Source organism: Crotalus tigris, unplaced genomic scaffold (assembly GCF_016545835.1).
Source record: "Crotalus tigris isolate CLP2741 ecotype Arizona unplaced genomic scaffold, ASM1654583v1 scf7180000018362.2422785, whole genome shotgun sequence".
In the NCBI taxonomy this organism is placed as follows: Eukaryota; Metazoa; Chordata; class Lepidosauria; order Squamata; family Viperidae; genus Crotalus; species Crotalus tigris.
The window spans coordinates 518,801-546,778 of record NW_024096964.1 but is presented as its reverse complement, the minus strand read 5'-3'; the positions used below and the strand labels follow the sequence as shown (position 1 = coordinate 546,778).

The 27,978-nt window shown below is 41.1% G+C and overlaps 2 protein-coding genes, 1 long non-coding RNA gene and 2 other non-coding genes across 6 annotated transcripts; 1 reads left to right on the top strand and 4 right to left on the bottom strand.

Moving 5' to 3' along the window:
- Nucleotides 1-609: 609 nt before the first annotated feature.
- Nucleotides 610-5,766, bottom strand: LOC120311403 (placenta-specific gene 8 protein-like). Its single transcript, XM_039350842.1, has 4 exons — nt 5,732-5,766; nt 3,193-3,317; nt 2,031-2,155; nt 610-894 (listed from the first exon to the last, which is right to left on the bottom strand). The coding sequence occupies exons 1-4, from the start codon at nt 5,749-5,751 to the stop codon at nt 790-792; spliced, it is 375 nt and encodes a 124-aa protein (XP_039206776.1). The 5' UTR covers nt 5,752-5,766; the 3' UTR covers nt 610-789.
- LOC120311426 lies at nt 5,619-5,782 on the bottom strand. The gene has a single exon (XR_005557616.1). It is a non-coding gene; the product is annotated as a U1 spliceosomal RNA (small nuclear RNA).
- Nucleotides 5,783-16,380: 10,598 nt separating this feature from the next.
- LOC120311404 (placenta-specific gene 8 protein-like) lies at nt 16,381-24,093 on the bottom strand. 2 transcript variants are annotated; one of them, XM_039350843.1, is made up of 4 exons: nt 23,902-24,093; nt 20,244-20,368; nt 18,852-18,976; nt 16,381-17,453 (listed from the first exon to the last, which is right to left on the bottom strand). In XM_039350843.1, exons 2-4 carry the CDS (start codon nt 20,353-20,355, stop codon nt 17,349-17,351), a joined length of 342 nt encoding a protein of 113 aa, XP_039206777.1. In that variant the 5' UTR covers nt 20,356-20,368; nt 23,902-24,093; the 3' UTR covers nt 16,381-17,348. The 2 variants fall into 2 exon arrangements, with proteins under 2 accessions (XP_039206777.1, XP_039206778.1); XM_039350844.1 differs by lacking the exon at nt 23,902-24,093 and adding an exon at nt 22,041-22,171.
- On the bottom strand, nt 21,233-21,396 carry LOC120311427. The gene has a single exon (XR_005557617.1). It is a non-coding gene; the product is annotated as a U1 spliceosomal RNA (small nuclear RNA).
- On the top strand, nt 21,239-25,704 carry LOC120311406. The gene is made up of 3 exons (XR_005557607.1): nt 21,239-21,372; nt 24,254-24,660; nt 25,434-25,704. It is a non-coding gene; the product is annotated as an uncharacterized LOC120311406 (long non-coding RNA).
- Nucleotides 25,705-27,978: the final 2,274 nt, after the last annotated feature.

Sequence of the window (27,978 nt, the reverse complement as noted above, 5' to 3'; positions counted from 1 at the left end):
GGACAGATGGGGGGGGGGGAGCAACAGATGCAATGTGAATGAGCCTGCCTCCATTTCTTCACTGGTTAGGATTTTATTATTTATTTTTTAAAATATTTTATTGATTTTTAAGAATAACAATCTCCAGTGTCTGGTGTACAGCATGTTGTCTTGGTTTATATATTTGACAAAGAAAAAAAAGGCAATAACTCGGAGAGTAAGAACCACACCGTTTTCTAGCTAAACAATCACATACACTAGTTTTTTTTTAAGATGGTTCTCTCCATATATGTTGTTTTATATCTCCTTTAAATCAAAGAAGCATAATAATTCTAGCCCCCCACATCTGGACAGCAAGCACTTCCAGGTAGACTAGTTATGCCAATGGCTCTAGATTGCAATTTTATCTTGTTTTCTCCAGTGACTACATCTTGCAAACCAAAATCACCAGTAGCCCTAAAATGGGGAAGGCAGAATGGTTGATTCCCCCCATAAATCTTCAAAGGTCTAGCAGGGCTTTTTTAAAAAAAATCCTAATTGTTTAAGAGCAGCAGCAACCAAAAATGTTTTGTTTTCCATTGTAAATGAAATTGGGAGAGCAAGGACAGAACAAACAACAGCAGGCTTGGATTTTGAGCTCTGAATTAGTACTAAAATTTAATTTCTGGGTTAAGAATATGCTTAGAATTATAAAGAAAGGGTGCCTCTAAATAATGGTTCTCCCTACAAACTACTTATTTCTTATTTCTCAAAATTCTAATTTAAAAAAGGACAAATATAAAGGTCCAAAGGAGCTTAGGGTGAAGTCTTCTAGAATATCCCCATTTGTTTTCTTCTTCTGATATCTCTCTGGATTTGGCAGAGAGAACAAGTGGGGAAACACCCCACAATGCAGGTATCCCCACAGATGGATCCCTGTTGAAAAAAAAAAGAAACCAAATGAATCAATAACTTTTTAAATAAAATCATGATGTAGAGATATGGAATTACAAGAAGCTAGCTCTAGGTTGGATGGCAAAATACAGGTAGTCCTTAACTTACAACAGTTTGTTTAGTGATTGTCCAAAGTTACAATGGCACTGAAAAATGTGACTTAAGATCGTTTTTCACAATTACGACCTTTGTAGTATCCCCATGATTCATGTGATCAAAATTGAGATGTTTGGCATCTGGTTCATATTTATGATGGCTACAATGTCCTGGGATCATGTGATCAGTTTTTGTGACTTTCTGACAAGAAAAGTCAATGGGGAAGCCAGATTCACTTAACCATATTACTAACTTAATAACCACTTAACAACTTTGGTAAGGAAGGTTGTAAAATGGGGCAAAACTCACTTAACAAACGTCTCAGTTAACAACAGAAATCCATTACATTAGAAAAACCTATTTTAAAAAATCCACTTCATCCAAAGCCAGTGGCAGCAGCAACACAATCAAATTAACCACAAAATCAGCTCCGTGTCTACTTATGGTCCTCAGGCCCACTGACAAAACATGTTTTTAGAGCCTTTCAGAAAAATAGCAGGGTATGGGGGCACAGAGGGTCTTTTTTGATCATCCTCAGATGACAATCCCTATTCGATGGGACTTGTAACATATTCTGCCTTCCCATCCTTGTGGGTCAGGTAGATGTGATAGTTATGTTTGGCATGCAACAAGTATCATTTTTATTTTTATTCCTATAATTCTGAAAGATTATGATCTACTGCAGATAACAAATGGAAAGAATCACTAAAGAAAGGATGCCGAACAAGGGACAAAATGAAATGCGAATAACAAAAATTAAAATAATTTTTTAAATTATTTTACATAATTTCCCATGGCAAGTTGTCCCATGGTGAGTGGGCAGCAAGGAGTTGTCCCATTCCGTTTCTGAGTTGGTATTTCTCTCCAATTTCACGAGTACTTCTCAAGATTCTAGTTTGATTTTTTTGGTTTGAACTAGAGTGTAGAAACCCGAAGTTTGTCTAATCCAGGGCTCTACAAACTTGGCAACTTTAAGACTTGTGGAACTCCCAGAATTCCACAGCCAGCCATAATCTACTTACAGGGATATTGTATTTTGTCCTGTACACAGCCCGCATGGTCACAGATGCTCCGCAACAACAACATTCATCCATATTTGCAGCAACTTGGCATGCCAAACAAGGGAAGCAGAACAATCCACAGAGACCTAGAGGGAGGAAGGAAAAGTGTTTGTAAAAATGATTTTGGCAAAGTGTTGAATGACATAAGATTTATCATCCAGAAAATGTAAATGATGCTATTGCTGGAACATTAAAATTGCAACTGCAAATGCTAGTTAAAACATTATCTAGCAGAGGGAGGACTGAAAAAGCTAAAAAGCCGCATTAAATTAAAAGGGCACCCCATTCCATTTTTCTGTATGTTGATGTTCCCAACTATTATGAAATAGAATTAAGAAAATTACTGTTGAAGAGAGACTGGCTGAGCCAGGGAGAGGAATCAAACAGGGGACTAGTCTGGAATCCCTATGTGGGTACAAGAGGGTGCAGATATTTCTTTATCCAATTAGATAATATCTTTAGTACTAGCAGTGATGCTGTCCTAGAATTGATGATATTACCTATCTGGGTAATGAAACATCTGCAAGAAAACAACCAAGCTTGGAAAAAGCAAGGACTTCTCATTATGAAAATTAAAATTCAAAACACTAAGAGGACACCAGACTGTTTTCTTAAAAAATCTTTTAGCATAATTCTTCAGTTTTGTAGTATCAGGTGCAAGAATCCAGGTGCCACAATAGAGTTCAAAAGTACTATGAGTGTATTTCATGCTATACACAAGAATCTGATCTACTAATGGTCAAGGCAGATTGGTGCTAAATAAGAGTCAAGAGAATTCACGGGAGGGCTGGATTTAGATTTCTTGTGGGAGCATAGTGATTCCAAACTGGTGATACATCTGACCCCACCCTCGGGCTCAGCCTGTCATTTTCTACATGTAGAACTTTAAAGTTCCATCTTCTACACAATTTTTAATAGAAGAGAAGCTGTGTCTCTTTTTATCTCTTGCCATCCTAATTCCAATCCAATGGGCTGTTCAACAATGAAACATCCATTGCTCAGATTATAACGAATCATTTATTTCTGCAACCTATCCAGTCTGGAAGAATATCCAGCCCAATCTTCCCAAGTTCCTAAGAAGGCTTTGAGAATCCCACTTTCAATTATGGACCTGGTCACTTACAAATGTCACACTCGCTACAGCAGTCACATAAGTCCGTTTGCCAATGGTTTGCTTGGGGCTGGACCACCATCACCGTCTGTGGCTGAGTGACAACCATAGGTTGAACATTCATTGTGGGCAATATTCTAAGAAAAAGAAAGAAGAGAACCCAAAAGAGAAGAGATTAATTAACAGGCTTAGTAGAACATGGTCTCAGTCCCAACTCCACAGAATGGAATCTGTTTGCTGGACTCAGTTCTTGGATGAAATCTTTCAGATACACAAATTGGTATTGTGAGAATCTTTGTTCCAAACTGGGATAGAGCCATACTGAATGTCCAATTGTTCTCTGTCATATAATAATAATAATAATAATAATAATAATAATAATAATAATAATAATAATAATAATAATAATAATAATAATAATGGAGTTTGGCTTGGACAAATGTGCCACACTTACTATCAAACAAGGAAAAATAATGAAAACTGAAGGAATCAAAATGCCCCACGAAAATAACATTAAGAGTCTGGATGAGGAAGAGTACTACAAATACTTGGGTATCCTTCAAGCTGACAACATCAAGCACACTGAAGTCAAGAAAAAGATTAGAGGTGAATACATCAAGAGAGTGAAGAAGATCTTAAAATCCAAACTCAATGGAGGAAATACCATAAAGGCAATCAACACCTGGGCAATCCCAGTTATTAGGTACACAGCTGGAATAGTGGACTTGACTCAAGCAGAACTAAAAGCAATGGATAGGCAGACCAGAAAAATAATGACAATGAATCACGCCCTTCATCCACGCAGTGACATTGATAGACTTTATCTAACAAGGCAAATAGGTGGGCGTGGAATGCTACAAGTACATCAGATGGTTGAAGAAGAAAAAATGGCTTTGGAAGAATATCTGAAGAACAATGATGAAGATGCACTGAAATTAGTATATCAGGAAGCTTACTGACTACTGGAGAGACCAAACTGGCCTACAAGAAAGACCAAATGAAGAACAGAATAGAGGCATGGGAAAACAAAGCACTACATGGCCAATACATTAAAAAAATAGCTGGGAAAGCAGATAATAACAAACCTGGCAATGGCTAAGAGCAGGAAAATTGAAGAAAGAGACGGAGGGACTAATTCTGGCTGCACAAGACCAAGCCTTAAGGACAAATGCATATAAAGTCAAAATTGAGAAGACAGCAACAGACAGTAAGTGCCATCTATGCAAAGAAGCTGAAGAAACAGTGGACCACTTGGTAAGCTGTTGCAAGAAGATTGCACAGACTGACTACAAGCAGCGGCATGACAAAGTAGCACAATGGTGCATTGGAAGATCTGCAAAAAATATCATTTGCCTGTAAGCAAAAACTGGTGGGATCATAAAATAGAGAAAGTCATAGAAAATGATAAAATTAAACTGCTCTGGGACTTCAGAATTCAAACAGACAAGCACCTGCAACATAACACCCCAGACTTAACAATTGTCGATAAGAAAGACAAAAAAGTCTGGATAGTGTACGTGGCAGTGCCTGGAGACAGCAGAATAGAAGAGAAAGAACTGGAGAAGATAACAAAATACAAAGACCTACAAATAGAAATAGAAAGACTGTGGCAAAAGCAAGCAAGGGTAGTACCAATAGTCATACGCGCCTTGGATGCAATCCCAAAACAACTGGAGCACCACTTGAACACCATTGGCATTGACAAATTCGCTATTAGTCAATTGCAAAAGGCGGCTTTATTAGGAACTGCTTCCATCCTGCGACAATATCTGTAATACCATCAAACATCCACATCTGCCTATCCCAGGTCCTGGGTAAGGACTCGATAGGTAGACAAAATGCCAAATCCAGTCTGAACATCTGGCTGACTGTGCGATGATCCATAATAATAAAGTTGGAAGGTACTTTGGCGATCATCTAGTCCATGGTATAGGAAACCCTATACCATTTCAGACAAATGGCTGTCCAGTCTCTTGTTAAAAACCTCCAGTGTTGGAGCACCCACAACTTCTGGAGGCAGGTTGTTCCACTGGTTAATTGTTCTAACTGTCAGGAAGTTTCTCCTTAGTTCTAGGTTGCTTCTCTCCTTGATTAGTTTCCATCCGTTGCTTCTTGTCCTGCCATTAGGTGCTTTGGAGAATAGATTGACTCCCTCTTCTTTGTGGCCGTCCCTGAGATATTGGAATACTGCTATCATGTCCTTCCTCGTCTTTCTCTTCATTAAACAAGACCTACCCAATTCTAGCAGCCGTTCTTTATATGTTTTAGCCTCCAGTCCCCTAATCATCTTTGTTGCTCTTTTCTGTACTCTTTTTAAAGTCTCAACATCTTTTTTACATCGTGGTGATCAAAACTGGATGCAGTATTCCAAGTGTGGCCTTACTAAGGCCTTGTAAAGTGGTATTATTACCTCACATGATCTTGATTCTATTCTTTTTCAGGGGAAAGCGCAAACGCAATCCTCCACTACCACAAATTATGCAGTCGAGTTTCCTGCATTTGGGAAAATCGCAGGGGTGAGGACACCCGGATTGCAATGGATGAGCCTCACCTTGGAAAAACCTCCTTCATGATCAAGGTATCTCCCCTGCCAGGTAAGTATTTTGAAAGAATGGTTCCCTCTGCACTCAGCCAATTGCTTCTTCCTCCCTTCCTTCTAGTTCAGGGGTCTTCAAACTGGGCCCTTTTATGACTTGTGGGCTTCAACTCCCAGAATTCCTCAGTTCGTGTTGAGGATCAAGTTTCTGTGGACTGTGCTTGTTTGCCTTGGACATTGACTCAGGTCTGTGAGAATAAAAGGGGTTGTTTTTTTCTTGTGGTTCCTGCCTGTTTCTTAGAAGAGGGGTTTCTCCTTGTGAGCATAACAAGGACTCATGTAGACTGGGTCAGAAAAGATCCTGTTGGAAACAGTACGAGTTCACAGATGGAACTACTTGAGACAATAACTCGAAAGCAGCAGAGAATTTATTCACGTACTTGCAAACACAGGTGCACATAAGGTGGGCCTAGAATGAATCGTACATCAGCTTTTTATTCCCTTACACAAATTCACCCCTCCTTATATGGTACCTGCTATCTCCTTTCCAAGAAGCCCCCTTGCGTCTAAACCTTTAGCGACAACTAGCATAAGCTCCATTTTATCTTTGTGTTTCCTCTACTTACAGTGTCAACTGACAATTAGATGTTCTCTATCTAACAGTTTAGAATCTCTCCATTTTAGCACAGGTGTTAAGCTTTTACTTTAGAAACAATAGAAACTCCATTTTATAAATGACGATCCCATAACTAAGTAGAGACCAAAGGCTGCCTGAACATACCTTCATTAAAATACGGTTCAGTGCCAAAATAAACATCAGTAGAGATGCTCTGTTTTTGCTTTGATGGCTCATCATGCTGGGCTATTAACAAGTAGTCTTACAGGGACAACTGGAAGGGAGGGAAGCATCATTTAGAATAGAATGGAGCTGGAAGGGACATTGGAGATCTTCTAGTCCAGCCCCCTGCTCAAGCAGGAGAGCCTATATCATTTCAGACAAGTGACTGTACAGTCTCTTCTTAAAAATCTCCAGTGATGGAGCGCCCACGATTTCTGAAGGCAAGCTGTTCACTGGTTAATTGTCCTCACTGTGAGGAAGTTTCTCCTTAATTTCAAGTTGCTTTTCTCCTTGATTAGTTTCCATCCGTTGTTTCTTGTTTTCCCTTCTGGTCCTTTGGAGAATAATTTGACCCCCTCTTCTTTGTGGCAGCCCCTCAAATATTTGAATACTGCTATCATGTCACCCTTAGTTCTTCTTTCCTTTAGACTAGCCAGCATACGAACAACCAGCCGTTCTTCGTATGTTTAATATCTACAGAGTGGCTTACCAGCTATATTGCAAGCAGCAATATGGCCATAGACAAACTGGGTTTTCTTCTTCTTTCTCCCCTTTAAATACAGTATAGATATTTAAATAGACAGTATAAATATTCAATAAATAGAAAGAAGCATTTCAAAACTTAGGCACTGGGAATATATAAGGGGGGAATTAGAAATGAAACAATTTATCCTAGTCACTTCTTAGCTTTCCTCTGCAAAAATGACCAGCTTTATATCTGTGTTACTTTAGGCATCCACTTTTATTGCCTCCCAAATTTAAAAAAAATGAAGATTTACATTTTGTAATGTAATACAGAATGTCACAAAGGGGTCTTTCAACAACCAGATTAGATCCAGGTAAATAAAAACTTGGAAAACTTGCAAAAGCGAATAAATATAAAAGGCAGAAAGATTTAAAGCAAAACAAGAATTCAAACCTTTTTTCCCCCTTCTTCTTTTCTCCTTCTTTTCGACTCTCGTTGCCTAGAGGTAGTAAACTCTGCCCACTGGCTGACTTTTGCTTTTGTGTTTTAAAACTGAAGGGGAATTACCCTACGAAACTATTTGCTAGATATTTTTTTAAAAAAACAAGGAAGTAGCTTTTCTTTCAACCAGATGTAAGGATTGGAAATGCTTAGAAATTAACTTTAAATTAATTGTTCCTTGTCTCATCTTTAGAAACAATTCTGATAGCTCTGCCTTTTTTTCTATTTCAGATGCTAGGAGTCAAATAACAGATCCCTCACTATTCCTACACCTCTGACCATTTTATTTTATTTTATTTGTATCCTGCTTTTGTTATTATTTTTACAAATAATTCAAGGTAGCAAACATATCCAACACATATCCCTTCTTCTATTTGCCCCATTACAACAACCCTGTAAGGTGGATTGGGCTAAGAGAGAGAGAGACTGGTCCAAGTCACCCAGCTGGCTTTCATAGCTCAGGTGGAACTTGAACTCACAGTCTCCCACTCATATTTCTTATAAGATTTTACTTTCCTGGCCCCTTCTCATCTCATCTCATCTCATCTCATCATGTGTTACTTCCGGACACTTTCCAGTTGGTCAATATCCTTCTTGATTGCACTACAGGGAGCCCGATGCAATAAAGGTAGTCCTCAACATATGACCACAACTGAGCCCCAAATTTCTGTTGCTCAGTGAGACATTTGTAAGTGAGTTTTGCCCCATTTTACAACCTTTCTTGCCACAGTTGTTAAGTGAATCACTGCAGGTGTTAAATTAATAACATGGATGTTAAGTGAATCTGGCTTCCTTGTTAACTTTGCTTGTCAGAAGATCGCAAAAAGGGATCACTTGACCCCGGGGATGCTGCAACCGTCATAAATATGAGTCAGTTGCCAAGCATCTGAATTTTGATCACATGATCAACAAATCATTGCATTGCCATTATAACTTTGAATGGTCACTAAATGAACTGTTGTAAGTTGAGGATTGCCTGTATTCTTAGTGTTGCCTGATCAGGTCAGACTAGACAAGAACTCGTTTAACTTGATCTTAAGTCCGTATTTCCATTGATGCAACTGAGATTCAATAGTTGCAGCTGCATCACAGTTTTGGTTAGTGATCAGTTTGTGGTTTATTTTCATTGTTACGAACTGAACATAATTAAAGCATAGTGATTAATCACAAAAACAATATAGCAATGCTTGCTGGAGAAGCTTACTCTTCCTTGCTCAAAAATGTTGGGAGGGAGGGAAGGGGAAGGAAGGAAGGAAGATTGAAGAGGAAAGGAAGGAGATGGAGAAGGAAGGAGATTGAAGGGGAAAGGAAGGAAGGAAGGAAAGAAGGAAGGAGAGAGAGATTGAAGGGGAAGGGATGGAGATGGAGATGGAAGGAAGAAAGGAAGGAAGGAAGATTGAAGAGGAAAGGAAGGAGATGGAGAAGGAAGGAGATTGAAGGGGAAAGGAAGGAAGGAGAAAGAAATTGAAGTGGAAGGGATGGAGATGGAAGGAAGGAGGGAAGGAAGATTGAAGGGGAAAGGAAGGAGATGGAGGAGATTGAAGGGGAAGGAAAGAGAGAGATTGAAGGGGAAGGGATGGAGATGGAGATGGATGGAAGGAAGGAAGATTGAAGGGGAAAGGAAGGAGATGGAGAAGGAAGGAGATTGAGGGGGAAAGGAAGTAAGGAAGGAAGGAAGGAAGCAAGCAAGGAGAGATTGAAGGGGAAGGGAAGGAGATGAATGGAAGGAAGGAAGGAAGGATTGATCGATCTTTGGAGAGTCATGTTTTTCCAGATGGTGATGAACTGCAACTCCCAGCATTCCCCACTCTTCCACAGTGCTTTTTAGGGCTGCTGGGGATGGTAGTCCAGTAAGGTCTGGAGACACACACAGATGCCCTCCGACGGCGAGGGAGATAGGCCAAGCGGTGCGGGGAAGGCTCCGGCGCGGTGTGGAGGGCGGCCGGAGGCAGAGCATGGCCGGACAACCAGGAGGCGTGGGGATCGGCTCAGCGCCGCAGCTCAGCTCAGTCAGCAGCAGCAGCAGCAACAGCAGCAGCAGCAGCAGCAGCAGAGCGTTGCCCGAGCAGGGCGGGAAAAGAGGGGGTGGTGGTGGCAAGTCATGAAAGCAGCATCCACATGTTCAGGGTGCAAACGCCTTGGACCGTTTGGCTCCCCCACCCCTTTATTTACTGATCTTCCACAAGCTCGTGCAAACAAGCCCCGAGGAGTTCTGAACGAGCGGTATATTAAAAAAAAAGCTTTCAACAACGAGGCAGAAAGGGGAACTCATCACGGCTCTTTTTTTCCCCTTTCTCGGTGATTGGGAAGGCAACAGCCAGAGACGCCGCTGCACAAAGGGAGGCAGAGAGAGGAGTGAGGGGGAAAACCTCACTCAACTTTCACCTTTATCAGACCCGGTTCCCTTCTGGTCGACCCCCCCCCACCCACCCACGCCTTCAGCTCCCGCTACAAATCGACGCTACCTCTCGGGAGTATTTCGCCAGGCTTTTTTTTTTACCTTGACCCTGCGCTTCTCCCAGACAGAAGCCAGGCAAGAGGACCTGAAAGATGCTGAGCAGAAGGTTCATAGCCGTGGCAACGCGGCTGTAGCTGCTCTGCAATGGGTAGCACAGCCCTGCCACGCTGCTGAGGCGGCTGCTTTCCTATCTGCCTGAGCTGGCTGGCGGAGCTAGCCTTGAGCAGAAATTCTCACTAGTATCTTGGTTCCTAAGACCATCAGAAATATGTGTTTTCCGATGGTCTTAGGTGACCCCTGTGAAAGCATCGTTCGACCCCCAAAAGGGTTGCGACCCACAGGTTGAGAACCGCTGCTTTAGAGACTGTTGTGATTCCTCACCAGCCAGTGGATCCGGCAACTGAGTCTGAGGAATCAGAGGAGGAGGAGGGGCCGGTCGTGACATTAGAATCAGAGGAAGGCTCCAAGGAGCTCCAAGACTTACAGTCGGATGAGGAGCCTGGCCCCTCTACTCGCGCTCAGGCTGAGACCCAGCTGTGCTGGGAGCCTGAGTTGGACAGTGATGAAGAACAGTTGGGACAAATCCAGGATGCACGAAAGCGCAGGTAAGAGAAGCAACTTTGGCAGCTACATGCCTCTGTGTTTCATCTTGCCTTTAGATTAAGGAGAGGGGCGGGGAGATGTTGTTGATATGAATCACGTAAGACGTTGGGGTTTTGGCTGGGAAAATTATTGTTTAAGTTTATGAATCGATGTTGGAACTCCAGAGTTAGTTTTGCTTCCACAGAACCATGCAGTATATTCAATAAACAGTAAGATTTTTGGGAATGGAATGAACCTGGAGTTTTATTTGGATTCTTGAGGTGGATAGTGACACAGCTAATTGTCACAATACTGTCTGGTTCAGAAATTCTGGGAGTTGAAGTCCACCAGACCTAAAAGGCTTATCGTTCCCCACCCTTGTAGATCAGGGGTCTTCAAACTTGGCCCTTTTGTGACTTGTGGACTTCAACTGCCAGAATTCCTCAGCCAGACACACTTGCTGAGGACTTCTGGGAGTTGAAGTACACAAGTCATAAAAGAGCTAACTCTGAAGACCCCTGTCATAGATGATTAGCTGATGTCTGGTTGATTTTGTCTTTACTTGGAAGCTAAACACAATTTCAGGTTAGGAAACTGGATGGGAACCCTCCAGAGAAAAACAGGACTGGAATAGCTAAATCAATGCTTCTCAATGACAACTTTAGGCTATGAGGACTTCAACTCCCAGAATTCCCCAGCCAACATTCTGGGAGTTGAAGTCCACACACCTTAAAGTTACCAAAATTGGAAATACTGTTCTAAACCAAAACCAAGAAGGCTCATTAACGTATTTTATGAACCAGGCCAGTATTTTATATTGTTTTTAAAAAATCAGCATTAAAAAAAACCAGGTTTGTGGGTCCTGGTCTCATCATAAGGGGACAGTAGTGTCTACCCAATGATTTGCTATAATACCACCTGCAAGTTCCAGGTGTCTAAATTTCATATCCAGAATTCCACAGCCAATATAGCTTGTGATGAGAATTCTGAGAGTTGAAGTCCACACTCTTGGAAATTCCATGACTGGGAAATACTACTATATACCATAAAATGAAATTCAATGGTGAAAAAAGTAAGGTTCTACATTTAGGCAAGAAAAACCAAATGTACAGGCATAGTATAGGGGGTATCTTGCTCAATAGTAGTAACTGTGAGAGGGACCTCGGAGTCCTAGTGGACAATCACCTAAATATGAGCCAGCAGTGTGCTGCAGCTGCCAAAAAGGCCAACACAGTGCTGGGCTGCATTAACAGAGGGATAGAATCAAGATCACGTGAAGTATTAATACCACTTTACAATGCCTTAGTAAGGCCACACTTGGAATACTGCATCCAGTTTTGGTCACCACGATATAAAAAAGATGTTGAGACTCTAGAAAGAGTACAGAGAAGAGCAACAAAGATGATTAGGGGACTGGAGGCCAAAGCATATAAGGCAGTGATGACAAACCTTTTAGAGACCGAGTGCCCAAACTGCAATCCAAAACCCACTTATTTATTGCTGGGTGCCAGGTGGGCGTGGCTATGGTGGTCATGGCAGACTGGGTGGGTGTGGCCAAGATGGGCCTGGTCACCTCGATGATACTCATGGGGAGGGACGCCTGTGGGGGCCGGGTAGGGTTGGGGAGATCCAGGGGGTATCTCTGGCAGGTGGGGTGTGGGTAGGAGGCTCATCCTGTGGAGTGAGGCAAGGCAGGGTGGGGGTGCCATTATCTCAGGGCAAGGCAAGGCAAGGCAGGGGCCGGGGCAGCTGCTGCCTGACACCATCGACCCCCGCACACAGAGACCAGCGAGCGCGTGGGGCCAACAGTTCCATCAGTAGCCACAGCCTGCCGGCCCCTCGATCGGCACACTCTGGGGTTCCGCAGCCCGCCACCAGCAGTTCAGAGAAGTGCCCACAGAGAGGGCTCTGAGTGCCGCCTCTGCACATGTGCTATAGGTTGGCCACAACTGATATAAGGAACAGCTGCTGGAATTGGGTATGTCTAGTTTAACAAAGAGAAGGAGGAGGGGGGAGATGATAGCAGTATTCCAATATCTCAGGGGCTGCCACAAAGAAGAGGGAGTCGAGCTATTTTCTGAGGCGCCTGAAGGCAGGACAAGAAGCAACGGATGGAAACTAATCAAGGAGAGAAGCAACCTAGAACTAAGGAGAAACTTCCTGACCGTTAGAACAATTAACCAGTGGAACAACCTGCCTCCAACACTGGAGGTTTTTAAGAAGAGACTGGACAGCCATTTGTCTGAAATGCTATAGGGTTTCCTGCCTGAGCAGGGGATTGGACTAGATGACCTCCAAGGTCCCTTCCAACTTTATTATTATTATTATTATTATTATTATTATTATTATTATTAGTAGTAGTAGTAGTAGTAGTAGTACTAGTAGTAGTAGTAGTAGTAGTAGTAGTAGTAGTAGTAGTATACTATCATCAGCGGGAATAACCTTCATTGCTTCATTTTTTTTGTTAGTACACCTCTCTTTAAAAGTTGAATACTTATTGTACAAAATAATTACACATGGATCTTCATAAGCTCTTAGCATTTTCAATAATATCATATCAGCTTAAAAGTTCCAGTATACAAAAATAAGGAATCTATCACTTTACCATTGTTGTTGGATCAATATTATTAGCTTTAATTTGCTTTTAATGGTTTTTGTTATTGTTTTGGGTTACTTATTTGCATCTGTTTTGGGTTTGTTGGCTATTCTTAATTGTGTGACCTGCCCAGAGATGGAAGGGTATATAAATTGAACAAATAAATAAACTCTCAGCAGGTCAGTTGGCATGGCCAAGATTGAGGAATGTTGGGAGTTCTAATTCAGCAACAGATTTGATCCCTGATCTGATTACCCTACTATATTTGGCCCAGCCATTAAGCAAAAGGCTAAGACTAAATTATTGGGCCAAAACAATCCTTTAGTGTAACAATGTCAATTACAAGAGACACAGGAAGATTAAACAATTATAATGCTGGATCACAGCTGGAAAATGTTATTTCCTGGGATGGTAGTGTGGGAAGTCACCCCCCCCCCCAGAGAAGGAAATATTAAAAGGGCAGAAAAATATATTTCCTCAAAGGATCTTAAAGAGGCAGAAAAGCATGCCCAGTTTTTTCTTAATATCCCCAAGTCTCCCTCCCCCAAGCAGAAACCAGCTCTGTAGAAATGCAGATGTAAACCACTCAGAAAGGTTGAAGCTAGAAGATTAAGAAGACAAAGACACCTAAAATCTACATACCCCACCCAAACTCTAAAACAGGACATAATAGGATTAACCCACAGATGCCAAAGGGGCACACTCAGACTCAGGTCAAAAGTACCTGACAAAGGAAATACAAAGCCTCAAACAGGAACAGGAAACAACTCCAAACAAAAGCCCCAGAGGGTATAAAAAAACCACTCCCTACATGTGCTCTCTCTCTTTTCTTCCAGAGCCATCTTTCTGTCTGGCTCTCCTCTTCAATAAACTGCAACCTTCTTTCTAAAGCAGTTGTCATGTTGTTTATTCCTGGCTTGGACTGAACCACAATGAAGACTTTTCCTTCAACAGTAATGTTGTTCCTTTACCCATCATAGGAGGAGCATAGAAACAGTGAATATAGATCTTAGACAAAGCGTAGAAGAGCAATCGGAGCAATTTTGCCCCAGGGGCTTTTTAAAAGGGGAGAATAGAGGTTCCACACTTAGAGGAGGCCGTATCAGAAGTCCAGTTTAGCATTGAAAATGATCACGAGTCAAACTTTTCAGGTCAAGGTAACCAAACTAATCCATATGAAAAAAGGCAATAATAATTAATTAGCAGTCAATAATGATTAAATTTGATAATTCCATAATTAGTATATTAATTAATAATATATTTCTTTGATCTTCCCTTCTCCCATTTGTATTCTCCTTCTTCAACCTTAAACAAATATAGTTCTTAATATTTTCAATATATAAATTATTAAATATAGACATTTTTTCATATTTATAGAAAGTGATAATGTCTATGTATAACATTTTTTAAATCAGCTTATATTATTCTTATAACCATCATCTCATTAGTTCACCATGCATCCTATTTTTGTGATTTTTGTTTAAGCTTAATTTTCCCTTTTATTCAATCCATTCTTATCAGTCGTGATTTTCTCAATGTTAATCATCTGGATATCCAAATTTTTCCATTTGGGTACACCCTCCCAATATTTTCATATTTCATGTATTATAAAAAATACTGTGCTTCTTGTCTATCTTATAACATCTGGGTATAACATACCAGTGGTTAGGATTTTATATTAGGCCAGTGAGGGCGAACCTTTTAGAGACCGAGTGCCAAACTGCAACCCAAAACCCACTTATTTATTGCCGGGTGCCAGGTGGGCATGGCCCACTGGGTGGGTGTGGCTGTGGTGGTCATGGCAGATTGGGTAGGTGTGGCCATGGTGGGCGTGATCACCTTGATGTTGCTCATGGGGAGGGATGCCTGGGGGGGGGCGGGCAGAGTTTGGGGGAGATCCAGGGGTTTTCTGGCAGGTGGGGCAGTGTGCAGGAGGCTCGTCCTGCGGGGTGAGGCGAGGCAAGGTGGGAGTGCCATTGTCACAGGCCAAGGTGAGAAGGACCAGGGCGGCTGCTGCCTGACACCATCGGCTCCCGCACACAGAGGCCAGCGAGTGCATGGGTGCTGGGATGCATCTGGCCATGTGAGACCTCAGTGAGTTAGCAGGCGGCTGGTTGAAGAGGGACGGTTGCCATCTCCGGGGCATGGCGTGTGTGCCCACAGAGAGGGCTCTGAGTGCCGCCTTTGGCACGTGTGCCATAGGTTCGCCACCACTGTATTAGGCATATAAAGATCCTGACTAAAGTCAGATTATGTTATTGATAGACTTTAGACAATCAAGCTTACAAAGTCAAATTAGTAGGGAGAGAAAATGGCAAAACAAGTCAGTTGTTTCTTGACATAATTGAGATTTCTGTCCCAACCCAAAGGTGCTTTTTCAAAAGGCAGCTGGACTTTGTTTTTCCAGGTGCCTTTTGAAAAATGCTTCTTTGGGACAACCATGGTCTGGATCAGTGGTTCTTAACCTTTTTGAATGAATCGCCTCCTTGAGCCAACGAGGAAGTTGTCATCGCCCCCCTCCCCCAACATAACCTCTCAATCACAACATAGGAAATACTTCTTCAATTTATGCAAACACTTTTTTAGTTTTTTTAAAAATTGTCCATCAGGACATATCGATGCAAATAATTTATTTCCAGTCTTTTCCTCATATCTCCCATATTCTGGCCAATGGCGCGCCACTGTATGGGTACAGGCTGCTGCGCAACGCGCATGAAGATAAGTGATGCGTCTTCACATATGTACGGTGTTCTGTACTGAAGCTAGCTGGAAGAACATTTGAAAACACAATTCAATTCACTAATAGCGAGCGATCTGATGTTTTTGTACAACAGATATACAGCGATTCACTGTACGAAAAAGTCTCAAAAGTGTCCCCAAAACTTCTCGCTCCATCGCCCCCTTTTCGTTCCTTCGCCCCCTTGAAAAATGAAATCGCCCCCTGGGGGGCAATATCACCCAGGTTAAGAACCACTGATCTGGATGACTGAGAATCTCCATAGACATTTCTGCCTTAAGAAACTCTAGCTTCCAAAGTAACTCCCACACCTACAGTCTCTCTTTAATGATAGCATTGGGTGACTTCAAGAGAGTGCACACTCTATGTTCATATCTGTTTTTGGAGGACACCTCATGAATCATATGATTCTAACATCCACCTACCACTTCAGTGTTGGATGTTCATAAATGGAGGTATAGAAAACATTGTCCTGAGAAGAATTTCAAATAAAAAGGCTTTAATTTAACATGTGATATGACAGTCTGAGAGAGGTGAAACTCCATCATAGTGGTGGAAAGGAACAGAGACTACCAGCTGTCAGGTGGTAACCAACGGGAACCACGAATGAATAACGGAAGGAAGTAACTTTATCGTCTATCTCCTACGTTACAAAAATTTTTACCAAACTGCTTGTGTTCCCCTGGGAATAGCCAGCTAAGGCTTCATGGATCTTGGGGAGGTCAAGCTTATGCGCTTGCCGCTGCTCAAGGATTCCAAGCTAGGTCCTCACTTGACTCCTCCCACCAGCTTGATTGGCAGTTTCCCACAGCAGCATTAGGAAAGGTTGTGCCATTAGCTCGGGGAGTAAGAACAACACCGTTTTCTAGCTAAACAATCATGTACACTAGTTTTTCTTAAGATGGTTCTCTCCATATATGTTGTTTTATATCTCCTTTAAATCAAAGCCGCGATGGCTGAGAATCATGATAGTTCTAGCCCCCCACATCTGGACAGCAAGCACTTCCAGGTAGGCTAGTTATGCCAATGGCTCTAGATTGCAATTTTACCTTGCTTTCTCCATTACTACATCTTGCAAACCAAAATCACCAGTAGCCTAAAACGGGGAAGGCAGAATGGTAGATTTCCCCGATAAATTTTCAAAGGTCTAGCAGGGCTTAAAAAAAAAAAATCCTAATTGTTTAAGAGCAGCAGCAATCAAAAATGTTTTGTTTTCCATTGTAAATGAAATTGGGAGATCAAGGACAGAACAAACAACAACAGGCTCGGATTTTGAGCTCTGAATTAGTACTAAAATTTAATTTCTGGGTTAAGAATATGCTTAGAATTATAAAGCAAGGGTGCCTCTAAATGATGGTTCTCCCTACACACTATTTACTTATTTCTTACTTCTCAGAATTCTAATTGAAAAAAGGACAAATGTAAAGGTCCAAAGGAGCTTAGGGTGAAGTCTTCTAGAATATCCCCATTTGTTTCCTTCTTCTGATATCTCTCTGGATTTGGCAGAGAGAACAAGGGGAGCAGTACCCCACAATGCAGGTATCCTCACAGATGGATCCCTGTTGAAAAAAAAACAAATGAATCAATAACTTTTTCAATAAAATCATGATGTAGAGATATGGAATTACAAGAAGCTATCTCTAGGTTGAATGATAAAATACAGGTAGTCCTTGACTTACAACAGTTCGTTTAGTGATTGTCCAAAGTTATAATGGCACTGAAAAGTGTGACTTAAGATGGTTTTTCACAATTACGACCACTGCAGTATCCCCATGATTCATTTGATCAAAATTCAAATGTTTGGCATCTGGTTCATATTTATGATGGCTACAATGTCCTGGGATCATGTGATCAGTTTTTGTAACCTTCTGACAAGAAAAGTCAATGGGGAAGCCAGATTCACTTAACAACCATGTTACTAACATAACAACCACAGTGATTCACTTAACAACTGTGGCAAGGAAGGTTGTAAAATGGGGCAAAACTCACTTAACAAACGTCTCACTTAACAGCAGAAATCCATTACATTAGAAAAACCTATTTTAAAAAATCCACTTCACCCAAAGCCAGTGGCAGCAGCAACACAATCAAATTAACCACAAAATCAGCTCCATGTCTACTTATGGTCCTCAGGTCCACTGACAAAACATGTTTTTAGGGCCTTTCAGAAAAATAGCAAGGTAGGGGGGCACAGAGGGGCTACCACCAAGAAGGTCTTTTTTTCATGATCAACAGATGACAATCCCTATTCGATGGGACTTGTAACATATTCTTCTTTCCCATCCTTGTGGCCAGGTAGATGTGATAGTTACGTTTGGCGTGCAACAAGTGTCATTTTTATTCCTATAATTCTGAAAGATTATGATCTACTGCAGATAACAAATGAAAGAATTATCTGTTCATTTCCCAGGTCAGTTTGCCCCCCCCCCCATAAATTTCTGGATTGTGAATGCACTGCCTTTCTGAGAGGGTCTAGGGCAGGTCACCACAGCCAACTCACTGTGGCCAATTCACTGCGGGACAACTTGCCACAGCCAACCTGCCAGGGGACCACTTGCCACAGGACCAGAATGACACTAATATGGAAGAAATGATGGAAAGAGTCACTAAAGAAAGGATGCTGAACGAGGGACAAAATGAAATGTGAATAACAAAAATTAAAATAATTTTTTAAATTATTTTACATAATTTCCCATGGCAAGTTGTCCCATGGTGAGTTGGTCATGACAAGTTATCCCGCAGCGAGTGGGCAGCAAGGAGTTGTCCCATTCTGTTTCTGAGCTAGTATTTCTCTCCAATTTCATCAGTACTTCTCAAGATTCTAGTCTGATTTTTTTGGTTTGAACCAGAGTGCAGAAACCCGAAGTTTGTCTAATCCAGGGCTCTTCAAACTTGGCAACTTTAAGACTTATGGACTTCAACTCCCAGAATTCCACAGCCAGCCCTAATCTACTTACAGGGATATTGTATTTTGTCCTGTACACAGCCCGCATGGCCACAGATGCTCCACAACAACAACATTCATTCATATTTGCAGCAACTTGGCATGCCAAACAATGGAAGCAGAACATTCCATAGAGACCTAGAGGGAAGAAGGAAAAGCCTTTGTAAAAACAATTTTGGCAAAGCGTTGAATGACATAAGATTTATCATCCAGAAAATGCAAATGATGCTATTGCTGGAACATTAAAACTGCAATTGCAAATACTAGTTAAAACATTATCTAGCAGAGGGGAGGACTGAAAAAGCTAATATACAAGCCGCATTAAATTAAAAGGGCACCCCATTCCATTTTTCTGTACGCTGATGTTCCCAACTATTATGAAATAGAATTAAGAAAATTACTGTTGAAGAGAGACTGACTGAGCCAGGGAGAGGAATCAAACAGGGAACTAGTCTGGAATCCCTATGTGGGTACAAGAGGGTGAAGTCTGACCTCCCTTGAATGCAGTTTAATCTTATCTAGTCTGAGCCAGGTGCAAACCACCAATCTGAGAAGAGTCCTATGTTATAGGCTTGAGTAATGAAATAGTTAATAGAACTCTTTGCACGTGGATCTGATTGTTTCTGACAATTACCAATAGAAGACAATACTTGTAACTCACATTTGAACTGTTGTGTCCCTGGTGGTTTCTGAGCTTGGTTTTTTTCTTGTAGATATTTCATTATCCAATTAGATAATATCTTTAGTACTAGCAGTGATGCTGTCCTAGAATTGATGATATTACCTATCTGGGTAATGAAACATCTGCAAGAAAACAACCAAGCTTGGAAAACAGCAAGGACCTCTCATTATGAAAATTAAAATTCAAAACACTAAGAGGACACCACATTGTTTTCTTAAGAAATCTTTTAGCATAATTCCTCAGTTTTGTAGCATCAGGTGCAAGAAACCAGGTGCCACGATAGAGTTCAAATGTACTGAGTTTATTTCATGCTATACACAAGAATCTGATCTACTAATGGTCAAGGCAGATTGATGCTAAATAAGAGTCAAGAGAATTCATGGGGGGATGGATTTAGATTTCTTGTGGGAGCATAGTGATTCCAAACTGGTGATACATCTGACCCCACCCTCCGGCTCAGCCTGTCATTTCCTACATGTAGAACTTTAAAGTTCCATCTTCTACACAATTTTTAATAGAAGAGAAGCTGTGTCTCTTTTTATCTCTTGCCATCCTAATTCCAATCCAATGGGCTGTTCAACAATGAAACATCCATTGCTCAGATTATAACGAATCATTTATTTCTGCAACCTATCCAGTCTGGAAGAATATCCAGCCCAATCTTCCCAAGTTTCTAAGAAGGCTTTGAGAATTCCACTTTCAGTTATTGGTCTGGTCACTTACAAATGTCACATTCGCTACAGCAGTCACATAAGTCCGTTTGCCATTGGTTTGTTTGGGGCTGGACCACCACCACCGTCTGTGGCTGAATGACAACCGTTGGCTGAACATTCATTGTGGGCAATATTCTAAGAAAAATAAAGAAGAGAACCCAAAAGAGAAGAGATTAATTAACACGCTTGGTAGAACATGGTCTCAGTCCCAACTCCACAGAATGGAATCTGTTTGCTGGACTTGGTTCTTGGATGAAATCTTTCAGATACACAAATTGGTATTGTGAGAATCTTTGTTTCAAACTGGGATAGAGCCATACTGAATGTCCAATTGTCCTCTTTCATATAATAATAATAATAATAATAATAATAATAATAATAATAATAATAATAATAATAATAATTATTATTATTATTATTATTATTATTATTATTATTATTATTTATTAAAATAATAATAAGTTGGAAGGGACCTTGGAAGTCATCTAGTCCATGGTATAGGAAACCCTATACCATTTCAGACAAATGGCTGTCCAGTCTCTTATTAAAAACCTCCACTGTTGGAGCATTCACCACTTCTGGAGGCAGGTTGTTCCACTGGTTAATTGTTCTAACTGTCAGGAAGTTTCTCCTAGGTTGCTTCTCTCCTTGATTAGTTTCCATCCGTTGCCTCTTGTCCTGCCTTCAGGTGCTTTGGAGAATAGCTTGACTCCCTCTTCTTTGGGGCAGCTCCTGAGATATTGGAACACAGCTATCATGTCCCCCCTCGTCCTTCTCTTCATTAAACTAGACATACTCAATTCCAGTAACCGTTCCTTATATGCTTTAGCCTCCAGTCCCCTAATCATCTTTGTTGCTCTTCTCTGTATTCTTTTTAAAGTCTCAACATCTTTTTTACATCGTGGTGACCAAAACTGGATGCAGTATTCCAAGTGTGGCCTTACCAAGGCATTGTAAAGTGGTATTAATACTTCACGTGATCTTGATTCTATTCTTTTTCAGGGGAAAGCGCAAACCCAATCCTCCATTACCACAAATTATGCAGTCGAGTTTCCCGCATTTGGGGAAATCGCAGGGGTCAGCAGACCTGTAGTGCAATGGATGAGCTTCAACTTGGGAAAACCTCCTTCGTGATCAAGGTATCTCCCCTGCCAGATAAGTATTTTGAAAGAGTGGTTCCCTCTGCACTCAGCCAATTGCTTCTTCCTCCCTTCCTTCTAGTCCAGGGGTCTTCAAACTGGGCCCTTTTATGACTTGTGGACTTCAACTCCCAGAATTCCTCAGCCTGGCTGAGGAATTCTGGGAGTTGAAGTCCATGAGTCATAAAAGGACCAAGTTTGAAGATCCCTGTTCTAGTCCCTGTGCTTTCTGATCTTGAAACTGCGTGGCTGCTGGCAAACCATTGGCTTATCTCACTTTCTAAAAGTAAATTCAGTGGCCAATCCTCTTTCCTATTGCTGATAGAAGGAAGCATTAACATTGAACCCCAACTTTTTACTTTTCCATAATATTATAAACTAGCCATTTCTATAACAACAAATGAATCTAAACAGTAAAACCCAAAATCCCCCCCCCCTTTTTTTAGTTATCAAGTTTTTGACACCTTGTTAAGCACTGGTGGTACTCAAATATTGTCATATCCTAAAAGTGGTACAATCTGTGAAAAGGTTGAAAAGCCCTGCTCTAGACTGTTGTGATTCCTCGCCAGCTAGTGGATCTGGCAGTTGAGTCTGAAGAACCAAATTAGGAGGAGAGGCCTGGAGTGACATTAGAGTAGAGTAAGGCTCTGAGAAGCTCCAAGACTTACAGTCGGATGAGGAGCCTGGTCCCTCTACTTGCGCTCAGGCTGAGACACAGCTGTGCTGGGAGCCTGAGTTGGACAGTGATGAAGAACAGTTGGGACAAATCCAGGATGCATGAAAGCACAGGCAAGAGAAGCGAGTAGGACAGAGGAATGCAATGGGGCGGCTCCAAAGGCAAAGGAGAAGGCATTAGGAAGCCATGCCTTGGCTGAATTATAAAAGGGAAGGTGTGGGAGGTGCCAGTTGCCAAAGGCAACTGTTCATGTTGAGGATCAAGTTTCTGTGGACTGTGCTTGTTTGCCTTGGACATTGACTCAGGTCTGTGAGAATAAAAGGGGTTGTTTTTTTCTTGTGGTTCCTGCCTGTTTCTTAGAAGAGGGGTTTCTCCTTTTGAGCATAACAAGGACTCACGTAGACTGGGACAGAACAGATCCTGTTGGAAACAGTACGAGTTCACAGATGGAACTACTCGAGACAATAACTCGAAAGTAGCAGAGAATTTATTCATGTATTTGCAAACACAGGTGTACATAAGGTGGACCTAGAATGAATCGTACATCAGGTTTTTATTCCCTTACACAAATTCACCCTCCTTTTTTTGACAGAGCATCCTATCAAAAACATCTACCTTATAGGGTACCTGCTATCTCCTTTCCAAGAAGCCCCCTTGCATCTAACCCTTTAGCGACAACTAGCATAAGCTCCATTTTATCTTTGTGTTTCCTCTACTTACAGTGTCAACTGACAATTAGATGTTCTCTATCTAACAGTTTAGAATCTCTCCATTTTAGCACAGGTGTTAAGCTTTTACTTTAGAAACAATAGAAACTCCATTTTATAAATGACGATCCCATAACTAAGTACAGACCAAAGGCTGCCTGAACATACCTTCATTAAAATACTGTTCAGTGCCAAAATAAATATCAGTAGAGATGCTCTGTTTTTGCTTTGATAGCCCATCATGCTGGGCTATTAACAAGTAGTCTTACAGGGACAACTGTAAGGGAGGGAAGCATCATTTAGAATAGAATGGAGCTGGAAGGGACATTGGAGATCTTCTAGTCCAGCCCCCTGCTCAAGCAGGAGAGCCTATATCATTTCAGACAAGTGACTGTACAGTCTCTTCTTAAAAATCTCCAGTGATGGAGCACCCACGATTTCTGAAGGCAATTTCTGTTCCACTGGTTAATTGTCCTCACTGTGAGGAAGTTTCTTCTTAATTTCAAGTTGCTTTTCTCCTTGATTAGTTTCCATCCGTTGTTTCTTGTTTTCCCTTCTGGTGCTTTGGAGAATAATTTGACCCCCTCTTCTTTGTGGCAGCCCCTCAAATACTTGAATACTGCTATCATGTCACCCCTAGTTCTTCTTTCCTTTAGACTAGCCAACATACGAACAACCAGCCGTTCTTCGTATGTTTAATATCTACAGAGCGTCTTACCAGCTATATTGCAAGTAGCAATATGGCCATAGACAAACTGGGTTTTCTTTTTGTTTCTCCCCTTTAAATGCAGTATAGATATTTAAATAGACAGGATAAATATTCAATAAATAAAAAGAAGCATTTCAAAACTTAGGCACTGGGAATATGTAAAGGGGGAATTAGAAATGAAACAATTTATCCTAGTCACTTCTTAGCTTTCCTCTGCAAAAATGATCATCTTTATATCTGTGTTACTTTAGGCATCCACTTTTATTGCCTCCCAAATTTTAAAAAAATGAGGATTCACATTCTGTAATGTAATACGGAATGTCACAAAGGGGTCTTTCAACAACCAGATTAGATCCAGGTAAATAAAAACTTGAAAAACTTGCAAAAGCGAATAAATATAAAAGGCAGAATGATTAACGCAAAGCAAGAATTCAAACCTTTTTTTCCCCCTTCTTCTTTTCTCCTTATTTTCGACTCTCGTTGCCTAGAGGTAGTAAACTCTGCCCACTGGCTGACTTCTGCTTTTGTGTTTTAAAACTGAAAGGGAATTACTCTAGGAAACTATTTGCTAGATATTTTTTAAAAAAACAAGGAAGTAACTTTTCTTTCAGCCAGGTGGATTAAAAAAAAAAACCCTGAAAGAAATGGTAGGAGAAGAAACGAAACTTGGTTTAAATGAAATCGTGAGATGTATGGATTGGAAATGCTTAGAAATTAACTTTAAATTGATTGTTCCTTGTCTCATCTTTAGAAACAATTCTGATAGTTTTGCCTTTTTTTCTGTTTCAGATGCTGGGAGTCAAATAACAGATCCCTCACTAGTCCTACCCCTCTGACCATTTTATTTTATTTTATTTGTATCCTGTTTTTTTATTATTTTTACAAATAATTCAAGGTAGCAAACATATCCAACACACATCCCTTCTCCTATTTGCCCCATTACAACAACCCTGTAAGGTGGATTGGGCTAAGAGAGAGAGAGAGACTGGTCCAAGTCACCCAGCTGGCTTTCATAGCTCAGTGGAATTTGAACTCACAGTCTCCCATTCATATTTCTTATAAGATTTTACTTTCCTGGCCCCTTCTCATCTCATCTCATCTCATCTCATCTCATCTCATCTCGTGTAACTTCCGGACACTTTCCAGTTGGTCAATATCCTTCTTGATTGCACTACAGGGAGCCCGATGCAATAAAGGTAGTCCTCAAATTATGACCACAACTGAGCCCCAAATTTCTGTTGCTAAGTGAGTCATTTGTTAAGTGAGTTTTGTCCCATTTTACAACCTTTCTTGGCACAGTTGTTAAGTGAATCACTGCAGGTGTTAAGTTAGTAACATGGCTGTTAAGTGAATCTGGCTTCCTCGTTGACTTTACTTATCAGAAGGTCGCAAAAAGGGATCACGTGACCCTGGGGATGCTGCAACCGTCATAAATACGAGTCAGTTGCCAAGCATTTGAATTTTGATCCCGTGACCGTGGGGAATGCTGCCACAGTCGTTAAGTGTGAAAAATGATCATATCAGTTTTTCAGTGCCGTTATAACTTTGAATGGTCACTAAATGAACTGTTGTAAGTCGAGGACTACCTGTATTCTTAGTGTTGCCTGATCAGGTCAGACTAGAGAAGAACTTGTTTATCTTGATCTTAACTCCACATTTCCATTGATGCAACTGAGATTCAATAGTTGCAGCTGCATCACAGTTTTGGTTTGTGATCAGTTTTTGGTCCATCAAGATAGCCAGAGTTTTTATATATACCACTATCAAGTATAGTCTTCCTACTTTTGATTATACCTTTGATGTTTCCTATCTGAAAATAGGACAAGTGTTTATTTATTATTATTCATTTTGATGCCATTCTTCCTAGGCACTTGCTTGCTACTGTGTGCCATTTGCAAAACTACCAAATCATTGCATTTTCTAATCTCTTTTCAATCTCATTTAAATATATATTGAACCTGTCTTTCAGCTGAGATCTGTGGTGTGCTGCTCAACATTTCTTTCCAGCTTGAGGCACGACCACACTCACTGGGTGAGATTGTTCAACAGACCCTGTAGCCATCTAATAGTTTACTAGAATCTCATGAGAACTCTGTAAAGCATTTTGCTGGAGTCAAGGACACTGCATCTACCACATCCTCTAGTCTAGACTGTTGTGATTCCTCGCCAGCCAGTGGATCCGGCAACTGAGTCTGAAGAATCAGAGGAGGAGGAGGGGCCTGGAGTGACATTAGAGTCAGAGGAAGGCTCTGAGGAGCTCCAAGACTTACAGTCGGATGAGGAGCCTGGCCCCTCTACTTGCGCTCAGGCTGAGACACAGCTGTGCTGGGAGCCTGAGTTGGACAGTGATGAAGAACAGTTGGGACAAATCCAGGATGCACAAAAGAGCAGGTAAGAGAAGCGAGCAGGACAGAGGAATGCAATGGGGCCACTCCAAAGGCAAAGGAGAAGGCATTAGGAATCCAGGCCTTGGCTGAAGTATAAAAGGAAAGGTGTGGGAGGTGCTGGTTGCCAAAGGCAACCGTTTGTGTTGAAGATCGAGTTTCTGTGGACTGTGTTTGTTTCCTTGGACATTGACTCAGGTCTGTGAGAATAAAAGGGGTTGGTTTTTTCTTGCGGTTCCTGCTTGTTTCTTAGAAGAGGGGTTTCATCTTGTGAGCATAACAAGGACTCACGTAGGCTGGGACAGAACATAGACAATTAAATTGACCTCTATCAAAAACATAAATTAGATTAGATTGGTTTTGTATGCACGCCAAAACAATCAGACCCAAAGTCCCCCCCCCTCGTGCTATTACTCCGTTAAACCACCAGTGGTTGGATTCAGCCAGTTCACACCAGTTTGGCAGAACCGGTAGCTAATTTTTTGTTGCCCAGGCCCAGACTTCCGGAAGTGGCATCCACACAGAAAACCGGTTGTTCACATATTTGAGTCCCACCACTGTAAACAACTTGTCAAGGATGAAACTTTGGCAGCTACATGTCTCTGTGTTTCATATTGCCTTTAGATTAAGGAGAGGGACGAGGAGATGTTGTTGATATGAATCACATAAGATGTTGGGGTTTTGGCTGGGAAAATTATTGTTTAAGTTTATGAATTGATGTTGGAACCCCAGAGTTAGTTTTGCTTCCACAGAACCATGCAGTGTATTCAATAAACAGTAAGATTTGGGGGAATGGAATGAACCTGGAATTTTATTTGGATTCTTGAGGTGGATAGTGACACGGCTAATTGTCACAATTGTCACAGCTAATTGTCACAACACAACACAATTGTCAACTTCTGGGACAATTGTGTTGTGTTGTGACAATTAGCTGTCACAACACAACACAACACAAGGCTCATCATTCCCCACCCTTGTTGTAGATCAGGGGTCTTCAAACTTGGCCCTTTTATGACTTGTGGACTTCAACTCCCAGAATTCCTCAGCCAGTCATTCTTGCTGAGGAATTCTGGGAGTTGAAGTACACAAGTCATAAAAGGGCCAACTTTGAAGATCCCTGTCGTAGATAGTTAGCTGATGTCTGGTTGATCTTGTCTTTACTTGGAAGCTAAAAACAAATTCAGGTTAGGAAACTGGATGGGAACCCTCCAGTGAAAAACAGGACTGGAATAGCTAGATCAATGCTTCTCAATGACAACTTTAGGCTATGAGGACTTCAACTCCCAGAATTCCCCAGCCAACATTCTGGGAGTTGAAGTCCACACATCTTAAAGTTACCAAAATTGGAAATGCTGTTCTAAACCAAAATCAAGAAGGCTCATTAATGTATTTATGAACCAGGCCAGTATTTTATATTGTTTTTAAAAATCAGCATTTAAAAACACCAGGTTTGTGGGTCCTGGTCTCACCATAAGGGGACAGTAGTGTCTACCCAATGATTTGCTGTAATACCACCTGCAAGTTCCAGATGTCTAAATTTCATATCCAGAATTCCACAGCCAATACAGCTTGTGATGAGAATTCTGGGGGTTGAAGTCCACACTCTTGGGAATTCCATGACTGGGAAATACTACTATATACTATCATCAGCGGGAATAACCTTCATTGCTTCATTTTTTTTTTGTTAGCACACCTCTCTTTAAAAGTTGAATACTTATTGTACAAAATAATTACACATGGATCTTCAAAATCTCTTAGAATTTTCAATAATATCATGTCAGCTTAAAAGTTCCCAATATGCAAAATAAGGAATCTATCACTTTACCATTGTTGTTGGATCAATATTAATAGCTTTAATTTGCTTTTAATGATTTTTGTTATTGTTTTGGGTTACTTATTTGCATCTGTTTTGGGTTTGTTGGCTATTTTTAATTGTGTGACCTGCCCAGAGATGGAAGGGTATATAAATTGAACAAATAAATAAACTCTCAGCAGGTCAGTCGGCATGGCCAAGATTGAGGAATGTTGGGAGTTCTAATTCAGCAACAGATTTGATCCTTGATCTGATTGCCCTACTATATTTGGCCCAGCCATTAAGCAAAAGGCTAAGACTAAATTATTGGGCCAAAA

Bases quoted from the DNA above. Each gene is read 5' to 3' on its own strand.
- LOC120311403 (XM_039350842.1), bottom strand. From the start codon at position 5,751: ATGAAGGAGGTTTTTCCAAG. The intron at 3,318-5,731 runs GTGAGGCTCATC...TCTTTTTCTTAG, and splicing joins ATGAAGGAGGTTTTTCCAAG to AATATTGCCCACAATGAATG. The intron at 895-2,030 runs GTAAGTAGATTA...TTTTTTCAACAG, and splicing joins GGACAAAATACAATATCCCT to GGATCCATCTGTGGGGATAC.
- LOC120311404 (XM_039350843.1), bottom strand. From the start codon at position 20,355: ATGAATGTTCAGCCAACGGTTGTCATTCAGCCACAGACGGTGGTGGTG. The intron at 18,977-20,243 runs GTAAGTGACCAG...TCTTCCCTCTAG, and splicing joins CTGTAGCGAATGTGACATTT to GTCTCTATGGAATGTTCTGC. The intron at 17,454-18,851 runs GTAAGTAGATTA...TTTTTTCAACAG, and splicing joins GGACAAAATACAATATCCCT to GGATCCATCTGTGAGGATAC.